This window comes from Porites lutea, chromosome 6 (assembly GCF_958299795.1).
Source record: "Porites lutea chromosome 6, jaPorLute2.1, whole genome shotgun sequence".
Taxonomy (NCBI): domain Eukaryota; kingdom Metazoa; phylum Cnidaria; class Anthozoa; order Scleractinia; family Poritidae; genus Porites; species Porites lutea.
The window spans coordinates 34,535,099-34,547,023 of NC_133206.1; the positions used below are offsets into that span (position 1 = coordinate 34,535,099).

An 11,925-nucleotide genomic window follows, 5' to 3' on the forward strand; every position below is an offset into this window, starting at 1 on the left:
GCGAAATGTACCATCGCACACCCAAGTGGTATGACGAGCTTACATGAAGCAGGAACTTTAATGCGGCGCGCGCATACAGGAAGATGGCGGCGGCTAAGGGGAAAAGTGTCGGTGGAACTCAAAGAATTCTCCAAAAGCTTAACAAAACGATCGAAGATGGTGAATATTATGAAGCTCATCAGCTTATAAGGACGCTTTACTTTAGGTTTGTTTACCTTAATGTTTTTTTCAATTTACTAGTAGGTGAAATAAAGTGCAAGTTCATAGACGGTTTTTCCGGTGCCAACATGTAATGTATACATGAGTGGGAGGTTAAATGTTCCAATATCGATCCGGTGATACTATTTTTGTACCACGTTAGATAACCGTTTAAAGTAGATGTTATTTATCTCTTAATTTGAGTCGATCTGGTTTTTTCTTATCATAAATAGTATTAAAAATTCATGTCAGCTGTTTTTGGACCGCCATCTGTAGACGATTACGTTGCAAATTTTATTTTCGTAATAAGTTTCAGATTGATAATATTGCTGTTTTATGTTTGCAGTGTTAGGCATAAAATAATCCTCTCAAAATAGTCTGGGCTCTAAACTGGTTGCTAGTCCTTTTAATTATCTAGATCAATGGATTTAATACTTTTTTATGTCAACAAAGCCTGGATTGAAATGGATCAGATCAACTGCTTAAGGTGAAAGGTTAGGGTTAAGGGGTACAAGGGATTGATCTGATTTGTTCTGATCTGTACCAGGATTTCTCAGTCAAGATGCAAGGCATAATGCACCTGTCTAGATACAATTTAGATGCTCCACATGGCCACATAACTAAAGAAGCTGAAGAATACATCATTTATCAGCCAGCTTTTTGTTTCATTTTTTCATTGTTTCTTTGTAGGTATATATCTCAAAAAAGCTATGAAGATGCCATAGAGATTGTACATAATGGAGCATGCTTATTCCTTAAACACAAACAGGTAATACCAGTAATAACAATAACAGAGTTTCAGGCTTCACTCAATCAACAATTCCACTGAGCAAGTGTTTGGAAGGACACATGTCTGTCCTTTTTTTAAAAGCTTTATTAAGTTCATTAATAATATATTAGCATAGGAAAGTAACCCAAAGTACAAGGCAGACTGGCTGTCGAAACTGCCTGATAGGATGATAGGCAAAGCCTGTTATGATGCTAACAACTTCAAGCAATCAGGGTAAGATAGTCTGACCACAGCGTAAGAGCTATGAACAAAACCAACTGATCCACCCATGTTGCTTACAGGTAATTGCAGACTGTTGTCTTGAGTTTAATCCTAACACCCTTAAATATGATTGTTTCCATGGACTTATGGCTTCTTCTCTTGTTTATCTCTATTGATAATACAGATACAGTGTATAGATGTTACAAGTCAAAATTAAAAAATTCAGGAAAAATTTTTTCACCTAATTATTCATGAATTAGGGCTAGGAGACAAAGGAAATTGAAAACCAAACTAGGTTAACCTGAATATAATTTTGACCTGTAACATGGATCTAGATCGTGTACTTGTAGTGTCTGCATGGATTTGTACCTTTCCTCAACTCTAACAATAAGACTAACATTTGTGGTGGGGGGGGGGGGAATTCGCCAGTCGTAAAAAATAAGACATGCACTTATCAGTATAAGCAACCTTTTGTTAATATGTAAAAATTGGATCTGTCATCTTAACTGTTGTTTCTTCCCTTTTGAATGCACTTCAGTCTGTAAGATATTTTATTTTTTTAATGAAATAAAATCTGTTTTTTGCTGTCTTTCAGGAAGGAAGTGGTAATGATCTAGCTTTGTTAATGATTGAGTGCTTTAGAACAGCACATATTCCTGTTGGAGACAGTGCGCTTGAGAAGATTAGGAGTATATTTGAGCTTTATGAACCAGGATCTCTAAACAGATATGAATTTATTAGAGAAGCTATAAAGTAAGTCAAAAGTATTACTGTATTATGTTCATTAATTTTAGATTGTACCTTCTTCCATTTATGGAATAAGTAATGTCAGAGAAACTCCTGAGTCCATCATTAGTCAAAGATTCCATGTGATATGATGAAGAGCATCATAAACTGTAATTTTCCATAATATAAATGGAAAATCAAACACAAACCAAATGTACCAACTACAAATTGTGGTCATAAAATCTCTGCTCAAACTCCAAAGGTAGAGTAAAATGTTAGCCTAAATTTCAGCTATCTCCTCAAGTATATCACTCCTGCTCTCTCTTAGGAGGAAGCAAATCAAGGGGACCTCTGAAATCCCAAGGGGCACTCTCAGTAATTTTCAGGCAAGCTACCTGAATGTTGTGGCTCAAATTTTTGATGTGGCTAAACGAATTTTGAAGAACTTACTGGGTTTTCCTGTCGCTGAACATGTTATCATGCTCTAGTTCATGGAATTAAGTACTCGGGGAAAATGGGCAATGGAAGTTCCTGAAGATGAACCTGATTTTATGGCTTGGCACCAGTCATCCGCATGGCTTAAACTTCGACTTTCATTTGCTTTAAACTGTGTGCAGAGTCGCGCGTGCACTGCAAAGTTATTTTTCTATTTTTTTATTTGTTGGTTTTTGTAAACCTTGCAACAATCTAATGTACTTGTGACTCCACTGATGAAGGGCCAGGCCCGAAACATCTGGAAAGAAACTCAAACTACAACACGGCACTTTGTTCATCAGTACTTTGTTCTGAACATTACTCACTTTCTAAAGTGCTGCGCAGCTTATCATAACTTTTTTTCCCATTGTTTGTTTGATATACTGTTATATTGCTACTTTGTTTAACAATCTGTTTAGGTACTTCACACAATGTAATTCTGAACAGGAATGAAAACTCTTCTTTTATGCATTTCTTAAAAACATTAACTTTGATTTTAATTTTCAGATGGACATCAGATACAGACCCATCCCTTAAATATGGCCATCCTGAGTTACATCTCCTTTGTGCACATAGATTTTGGAAGGGTTAGATTTTTTTTTACTTTTTTGACAGTAATAAATGATCAAATTATTAATAATCATTGCAATAGAAAAACAACATACATTTAGCTTGCTATTTTTGGATGACTTCATGCATTTCATTTCTTTTGAAAATAAAAGTTATTTCATTTGCCCTTTGTTTTTTGTTTAGTGGTTTCATTTTAACTTTTTCCTGGTTTTCATTGTTTCACAGAAAAGAACTTCAGTGATTCACAGTATCATTTCCTGTTTACTTCTGATGGACAGCAGTGTGCAGCCATGCTGGTGGAAAATGCTACATCACGGGGATTTCCAGGAGAAGCTGACTTATTTGTCACTCAAGCAGTTTTACAGTGCGTAATATTTTTAGTAATAATAATGATAATAATAATTATTATTAATGCTTGATTTTCCTCTACAACTAACAAACAACAACAACAAATTTTACTGAGATTTAAAATACAAGTAATTATACGTTATTTTTCACCTGCAAATTGCTTACAAACTTATCAATATGGGGGGAAGAAGGGTGTATTTACAATACAAGGTTCAACTATTGGATGGACTAAACATACATCCATCCATCTCGGTCAGCTCATGTGACTCACATGGCTGAACTAACTATCCTCTCTCCTTTAGGAGCTTTCAAGGGATTAAAAAATATATATAATAAAATATAGGAGGTGTACCAACTGGCTATTTTACCACTGTAGCCGAGAATTTGAACTCAAGATTGGCTTTGCGGACTCAACTTGAGGAGTGCAAGTAGACTGTGGAAATAAAGAAATTGGTCCTGTTGTGTCAAATACTTTACTTTTCAACAGTTCTCCGCCTTTTTCATTAAAAGTGTTTTTATTTCCCTATAATATCTTCTTGCAGATCCGGTGCATTAATACATGTTGACCATGCCCCTCAAAAACCTTAAAATATTTTGTGAGAGCACAGCAAAACTAAAATCTGACATGTAACTATTGTGCACTTCTGTGCTGTTTAAAAGTATTATAATAATGATATTAATTTGCTTCCACAAATTTCAGTTTCCAAACATGTGTAAACAGTTGATCAACAATGCAATGGAAACAGTTAATGAGATAAAATATCCTTTCCTTTTCAGGTTTCTTTGTTTACAAAACATCATTACAGCCAATGTTGTGTTTTTCAAGTACACAGCTCAGCATCCAGACTTCTCTGGACTTGGACCTCCTTATCAAAAACCTCTTCTTAATTTTGTTTGGTTCCTGTTACTAGTCATAGAGAGGTTTGTGCTTCTGTTAGTAGAGTCATAGTTTTTAGTCCACAAGGTCTAAAGATAGATTCTTTTTTGTCCTTATAAGAACACAGCTTCTGTAAGAATGTCATTGATTAGTGTGACTTTTTCTTGTACATAAGTTTCATTTTCATAAAAAAAAATTGAATGAAAGCAAAACTTTGCTGCCTAAAAATGAATGTCTATTTGTCTGCATAACCCATGCTGCCTACTAAAGTTGATCAAAGTTAGAGTTACAAATGTGTGGGTTTTTTTTTACAGGAAAGGCAGTTTAAGTCAGTTCACAGTGTTGTGTGAAAAATATCAACCATCCATTGAAAGGGATCCAGTATATAAAGAGGTAAGGAGGGTCTGCTTTTTTTCTCTTTCAAACATTGAATTGGCATGTAATGCTATCAAGATTTTTTGAAGTAGTATGTAGGGAAGAGGGTACTCATTATGTAGCATTTAGGGTGAAAATGTTTACATGCACCCCTCCCCTCTTGTCCCCTCCCCCACCCCACCGCTTAAAATGTTATGTCACCTAGTGGTTCTGATGTAGTTTTTCCATGGACTGTTATTTTTAATAGTCAAAGCAATCCTTAATGTTTCAACATGAATCCCAGTCTGTAAATAACCACCTTTTCATGGTACTTTGTATTGCAGTATCTAGATAAGATTGGACAGCTGTTCTTTGGTGTTCCTCCAAAGCCATCCAACAAAGGAATGATGGGGGGCATTTTAGGTGAGCCTTTCAAGTATTCAAAAGCAGAATAACCCTACCAGCATTGACAGCAATATCAAAAATACTGGTACAACTGCATTTTTGAGAAACAGCTTTAGTGTAATTTGAATTGGGTCCAAAAGAAGACTAAAAAGGCTTTAGATTGGTATGTTTTGGAGGGTTATTATGAGGAGAGGATCCAGGATTTTAATTTCTGTTTTCCTTAGCAATTCCCCAATGGCTAAAACCTTGTGCTATGAACTTGTCATTCTTCTTTTCTTGCAGGTGATTTGATGCAGACTTTGATGGGCGGGGATGACGGCAATAGTGCGTCAGCATCACAGTCAACCGTTATTGAATCAGAAGAAGTGGACTAGTAATAACACCTATAACTAAATTATCTTTTACAATGTATGCCATGGACAGTTGACAAAGGCCTGCCCTGCAGCTGTTGAACACACGAGATACTAGCTTGTCATTAAGATTTTTAACTCAAGTTATCTGGAGAACTGACGCAGTTATTTGTCAACTCAGCTGTTGCCATTTTATGCATCTCAGCTTGTTTATCACAGAAGAGGCTCATAAGAGGAGATCCCTGTTATAGCATAGTTCAATGACACTGGTAAAACACACAGCTACAGTGTAATTGGGTCCCCAGTGGTAGCACCCAGGCTTTGAGTCAGGAATCACAAATGAGGTGCTTTTTAATGCATTCTCAGCCAGTAATTGGCTGTCTTATACAGTGAAACCTGTACTTAGCCCGGATGTGCATGGGACCTTCCCTTGATGTGGGCGTCTGCCTAATACCAGTTGGATTGACAGGAAATGTGGAAAGAAAATTTTAGACTTCTGATGTTTGTGTCTCCTCAAGACAGGAAGTCTGCACAACATAAGATTCACAGTAATGCCCTTGGTACCACTAAGTTCACTAGAGAGACAGTTGTCTCACATCATTATCGCCTCACTTTGCTTTTTAAATCTCATGTCAAGGCTGTTGTGAACATTTAGACTTCATGTAAAGTGCTGTTGTCTCTTTGTTTGCTCTTTATGCTTTAGATTTTGAAAGCTATTGGTAGGAGGCCAGTGCATCCTTCCACAGTAATATTTTATATCACAGACTTCTAGACTTCTCTCTTCCTTCTGCATTTCTCTTTCCTTAAGTTGGCATTTCCATGGTCTGCCCTTGCATATTTTTCAAGCCCTTATATGAACATTAGGGTGTACTTTAAGTCTATCCTCAGCCTGCAGTGCAAAGAGAGGACTTATTATTTCTGGCATCATGTTTCTTTTGGAGGGTTGAGGAGATTTGAAAATCCAACCAAGATGGCAGGCATGAGGATATACAGCTGTTCTTTAACCTGTCGCCCTCATCCTCCTCCTTCCCCTCCCTTTCTGCCCCCTTTGAGTCGTTCACCACAACCTGTGTGAATACTCATGTCTCTTTTCACCCCCGAAAGCTCCTGACTGCTGGGTAAAATTTTCATGGTATTCCTAATCCTAGAATAGCCTTGTATCCCATCCAGAGCACATAATAATACTCCTACTTGCTTTGAATAACTATAGTTCTTCTTTCTTTGACTACTTTGTACCCCCAGCCTTCCCACTCATGCAAAGATACTTGCAGTGATATGATTCAACTAATCTGTTATTTTCAGAATTTCTAAGGCTGTGATGTAGCAAAAATTATGGGGAGTCCAAAGTTTTGAACCTATGAAATCTAGTTACCCCGTAGGAAGTCGCCCACAGGGGCCTTCAGGAACAGTTAGAGCACAGCCTTTACTTCTTCCAAAACTAAAAAAGCTTTTGAGCAAGCCCTTGATTTTGCTTTGTTCTTTATTTCTGGATCAAAACTGTTAGGTTTCTTTTAATTTTTAACCTTAACCTTTTAAGTCCCAATATTGACATGCAAATTCTCCAGACTGATCTCCATATATTTCTTATAAAATTAGTGGAGAGAATTTGTTATATGATCAAAGTATTTTCCCTTTAGTGATCATTTTGTTTATTGTCATAACCTTTTCTTTTAAGTATCCATTAATGTTAGTAAGAGAAACTCTGGATCATCATATGTTTCTGGGGAAACTGCCCACCTACCCCTTTCCTAAGCCAACATTAACACGTACTTCTCACTTATAGCAAAATGTTGGTTCAGGGGAGGGGTAGGTGGGCAGTTTGAAACTCTTGGGACTTCAAGTGTTACAAAGGACAGTGCTGCCCCTCTCCCTGATTTGTTCTCCTTACACTTCCTGTCTTGGTAAGGATATTTAATTAGAAATTGATTAAGACTGTTTGACTTGCTGATCATTTTCTTTGTTCTCTTTTCTCTTATGTTGGAAAAAAAGCGGTAGTTTCTTAATGAGAAATCCGATATTTGCCACTGTTAGGGCTTTAAGGTTAAGCCCTGCAGCATTCATTACCTATTAGTGGAATTAAACTGGGTTTTTAATATTTCAAAAAGACTACAGATATTTTTCTCTCAAAACTGATGTTTACTTGTCCCTCTCTAGTTAATGAGTGGGTCGCGTGGTGTTGTGGGAAGGTAATCTCATACCCATATTTCCCTAGTGTCCGTCTGTTGGTTCCTGACCGTGGGAGATCTGGATACTAGATTACCCAAAAGTTTTTCTTTCCTAGCTACCGCCCCATGTGGAAAAGAAAGAATGTTCAGTATACTATTTGCCTAAAAGACTAGATAGTCGCTTTTCAATTTCCCTCAAAGTTACGGTAAAAGAAAAGCCATTGCTGTAATTTTAGCCTTGCAAGCAAGCTCGCCATTTGAGGGGGTCGCGAGAAGTCACGCGAGAGCAGTACGCGAAAAAAAGATGCGAGTTCGTTTTCTGGCAGGTTGCTTCGCTCGCCATAAATGGAGAGCTTGCTCTCAGGCTACTGTAATCTGCGCGGTATCGCTTTTGGGGTGACAAGAGAAAATACAGAGATAAGTCATATTTTGAAAAGAAAAATGTAAATAAATCATTCTTTAATAATTTAATTAAAAGGAGTTTAGTTGCTGTGTCTTTCTTTTTTTCCGGTTGTTGGGGGTTGGGGTTGGGCGTGGTCCTCCTGGAGAGGGATTCAGCAGCCCCCCACTCCCCAATGCCCATTGTTAGCGTAGCCACCAAAGGACAAAGACTTCTGCTGAAACGCTATAGATGAGACAGGAAGCAATACCAGGATAATGCAATGGTGTACGGGCCGTTTATCGAAAGGGTCCGGAATGGAAAGCTATCCATGGATTTGATCGAATTTAACAGTTTCGTAGATTTCGGGCCCGAAAAGTTACCTGGCCTCTCAAGAAACCGGCCCCTAGACCCAACTTGCTTTGTTAGGCGCCCTTAAAGTTCATAATTTCACGAATTATGTGAAAATATCTTGTTAGCTCTTACCCCACTCCCCCCAGCCGCCCAGTCCCCCCTTCCGTCTCTTTCTTTATACCCTCGCGTCTCATTTCGCGTGTCGCTCGTGCGTGACTCTCACGTGGGAGCATGCTTGCAGGCTTAGGTAGATTTGTGCACTGTATCTTTTTCGTTTTTTGTTGTTCAGCCTGAGGTGGCCTCCTTCTCTTTTCATTTTTCTCTTTCTTTTCTAGTAGAAGCGTCAGTAGCTCTAGCTACAAAATCAATAATCAAACTCATATTTCATTTAATTCAACTAGTCTTCCTCCCGCAAGACAAATCCAAATCTTAGCATTTGTTTCCACGCTCTTTGGAAGTTCTAAGAAAATGATGGAGGATTGAAATGACTAGGCTGGAAATGTCGACCAGACGCAGTTCGGGAAGTAGGAAATGACCAAGGGCACAAAAGACCCTTTCCCTCCCAACCCTAATGAAGAGGCCCTTGTCCGACATCCCATAATATGTCTTACTATATAATCTCGCGAAGCTTCCATTCGTTCTTCTCAGTCAGACAGAGACATCACGTAAGTAATGTCGAGCGAGTGGGTAATGTTATCAAAGCGCATCTGCCCTCATCATACTCGGTTCGAAGACTTTTTCGCCTGTTTAAAAATCTTTGATTATTTCTTGGTGGATCTGAATTGTTTTTGTGTCGCTACAACCACGTTAAAACCGCTTTTGAAGACAATAAATTTGCTTTCAGTGAAATTTTAGTTGACGGGACGCACGAGGAAGATTGCGAAACTGACATGTACATTTCCCGCTGATATCTCGTCGAAAGAATAAATAAATCCGAAAAAAGTGACGACAGATAAACTCGTTTTTCCCGTAATCGACGCTTTTGACAAAACAATGAAATTAACAGCAGAAATTTGTTTTCCTACAGCAATGGCGGATTCGGAACCAGCCGGTGGTGGACGCGGAGGTTTTCGTGGTGGATTCGGTGGCCGAGGCCGTGGAAGGGGCCGAGGTCGGGGCCGAGGACGCGGTCGTGGAAGGGGTAAAGCAGATGACAAAGAGGTAAAAAGTCTTATTTTATGTCTGTTACAAGGATAGAATCACCTTGATTTGATTCCCCACCCGGGGTTAGTTGTGGGAGGGTACTCCACAAGTTTGTTTTTTGTTTTTATATCTTGCTTCCTACTGCTGCCCAGTATGACTGGAGCACAAGGATCCTATGCAGATCTTAGCAGGACGTGAACAATCGATAAAAATCGATGATCGGAAAATCAATCGATCAATCGATGACAATCGATTAATTGCTGTTGATTAGCATCGATTGGCATCAGCCAATCGATGATCAATCGATAATCACACTTGGGTGGTGGCGAACTTCATTGACTCTCATTGATTGATATCAATAATCGATGATGATGAATAATCGCAAAAATTTTCGTCATCGATTGTCCATCGATTATCAATATCAATCGATTAATTGATATCGATTGTCATCGGTTGTTATCGATTGCCATCGATTATCGATTTCATCGATTGTTCACATCCTGTCTTAGGGGTAAGAAGATTCTTTGTGGGGGTAAAAACTATTTTCGTGATTCCATCAATTTCTTTAAAAATCAAAAAAGCATCTGTTCCTTGCTTAATCAGTCTCAGTTTGTGAACAATTATCTTGGATCTGGCAAAATACAGAAACAAGGGCTAGATTACCTACAGAGTTGTATTTGTGCTTTGCTTCTGATGAGGATTATGGTATTGTTTTCAGGCAAAACATGTATTATTTTTACATCTGTTATTTCTGAATCGTGTCTTATTTTTAGTGGGTTCCAGTGACCAAACTTGGTCGCTTGGTCAAGGATATGAAGATCAAAACCTTGGAACACATCTACCTCTTTTCTCTTCCCATCAAGGTAAATATCATTGATTTTATTTGTTAGGTCATAATGACACTGTCTGAGTGTGGAACAATTTACTCTATTATACCGACTCAGTTAATTCACTTATCTCTAACAGGAGCATGAGATCATTGATTTCTTTCTTGGATCTGCCCTGAAAGATGAGGTACTGAAAATCATGCCGGTACAGAAACAAACTAGGGCAGGACAGCGTACACGTTTTAAAGCCTTTGTTGCCATTGGCGACAGCAATGGCCATGTGGGTCTTGGCGTCAAATGCTCTAAAGAAGTGGCTACAGCCATCCGTGGGGCTATCATCCTTGCTAAGCTGTCTGTCATTCCAGTTCGTCGTGGCTACTGGGGTAACAAGATCGGTCAACCCCATACTGTCCCTTGCAAGGTATGTTTATTAATTGCTGTGTTGATTGCTCAGTTTCTCTCGTAAAATATTTTTGGGAATGTTTTTTAGCTTAGGAGCCACCAGCCCGATAATAGAGTCAAAATTAGTGACTGCTCCCTTAATATTCTCAAACTCGATTTATTTATTTATTTTTTGAAAATGAAATATTAACATAACCCAGCCCAACCTCCATTCAGGGGACACTTACCTTTGTCCTGAGGGTGTCCCCTTAATAGTTATCATTTGTAAACAAAGAAGATTAGATTGTTGATTATGTCATTTGTTTGAGAACCATCTTATGTCACGTTAAGAAACCTGTGAACACCTGCAATATTTTTAGAATCGATCATTCTTTGGATTGCAACCAATCTTATTAGTTTGTAGACATCCCAACAAACCACAAACCTTTGGTTGATAGTCAGTCTCACTTTCAGGACTGTCAACCTCCCTACGTCATCAAATATTGAGAATTGATAGGGAAGGAATGATATACAACGTCATATTGCACAACAAATGGCGTCATTTGTGTTAGAAATGCTTGTTCCTATTGACCTATATAGCACATAAACAGTTCATATTTAGCCACATTATTGCTGAAATTACGTCAGTGGCATACCAGAATTTATGAGGAAATGATCCATGTTAACAGTAGTTCAAACAACGCAAAATATTTGAAATTTTGTTTGTTGGGAAGTCGAGTCTACAGAAATAGCAACTTTGACGATTGCCCGGGAGATTTCAGACTCTAATCTGGAGGCCGGGAGATATGGTCCAAAATCTGGAGTCTCCCAGATTATCCAGGAGAGTTGACAGCACTGCACTTTAATTATTTTAGGTGACAGGTAAATGTGGCTCAGTACGTGTACGTCTGATCCCCGCACCCAGAGGAACTGGTATTGTGTCTGCTCCAGTCCCTAAGAAGCTGCTTCAGATGGCTGGTATTGAGGATTGTTATACCTCAGCTCGTGGACAGACTGCTACCCTGGGGAATTTTGGTAAGTCACATAGCTTCTTATGCTAAGACTGCAGTTGATAAATTCATGGATATAATATGATGTTTCCAAGGCCTGACCACTTACTTAATTAACCTGAGTCTTGATATTTCAAAGTGGTGCCCAGTTTTTTGAAACAATAAGAATGTTTTGATACCCATCACTGCCACAGATTTACCTTCACAGATTTTCCAAAAAATGACTATCCCTGATCAACCTTAAGGATTAAGAAGCTGTTGCAGAAATTTGGGTACAGCTTTGTGCCATGCAATTTGTTAGTCATAGGTGAGGTTTCTCTTAGAGAGTGCACAAGTTGTGCAAATCTCTTGTGTCCAAGAAAGACACTGCATT

The 11,925-nt window shown here is 38.5% G+C and overlaps 2 protein-coding genes across 4 annotated transcripts in view; both read left to right on the forward strand.

Annotated features, from left to right (window-relative positions):
* The first annotated feature begins 72 nt into the window (after positions 1-72).
* On the forward strand, positions 73-7,952 carry LOC140940507 (Golgi to ER traffic protein 4 homolog). 3 transcript variants are annotated; one of them, XM_073389487.1, is made up of 9 exons: positions 73-205; positions 889-967; positions 1,785-1,942; positions 2,897-2,976; positions 3,185-3,323; positions 4,085-4,228; positions 4,499-4,577; positions 4,883-4,961; positions 5,226-7,952. In XM_073389487.1, the coding sequence occupies exons 1-9, from the start codon at positions 84-86 to the stop codon at positions 5,315-5,317; spliced, it is 972 nt and encodes a 323-aa protein (XP_073245588.1). In that variant the 5' UTR covers positions 73-83; the 3' UTR covers positions 5,318-7,952. The 3 variants fall into 3 exon arrangements, with proteins under 3 accessions (XP_073245588.1, XP_073245590.1, XP_073245589.1); XM_073389489.1 differs by lacking the exon at positions 4,883-4,961; XM_073389488.1 differs by lacking the exon at positions 4,085-4,228.
* Positions 7,953-8,813: 861 nt separating this feature from the next.
* Positions 8,814-11,925, forward strand: part of LOC140940134 (small ribosomal subunit protein uS5) — a 3,400-nt gene continuing 288 nt past the window's right edge. Inside the window, exons 1-5 of the mRNA XM_073389031.1 lie at positions 8,814-8,856; positions 9,219-9,352; positions 10,108-10,197; positions 10,301-10,582; positions 11,418-11,577. Of these exons, the coding sequence (XP_073245132.1) occupies positions 9,221-9,352; positions 10,108-10,197; positions 10,301-10,582; positions 11,418-11,577 (664 nt within the window). The 5' untranslated portion in view covers positions 8,814-8,856; positions 9,219-9,220. The remainder of the gene's footprint in view (positions 8,857-9,218; positions 9,353-10,107; positions 10,198-10,300; positions 10,583-11,417; positions 11,578-11,925) is intronic.

Coding starts and splice junctions, on each gene's coding strand:
- LOC140940507 (XM_073389487.1), top strand. CDS start 84: ATGGCGGCGGCTAAGGGGAAAAGTGTCGGTGGAACTCAAAGAATTCTC. Junction 4,578..4,882: donor GGGATCCAGTATATAAAGAG/GTAAGGAGGGTC, acceptor TTTGTATTGCAG/TATCTAGATAAGATTGGACA. Junction 4,962..5,225: donor AATGATGGGGGGCATTTTAG/GTGAGCCTTTCA, acceptor CTTTTCTTGCAG/GTGATTTGATGCAGACTTTG.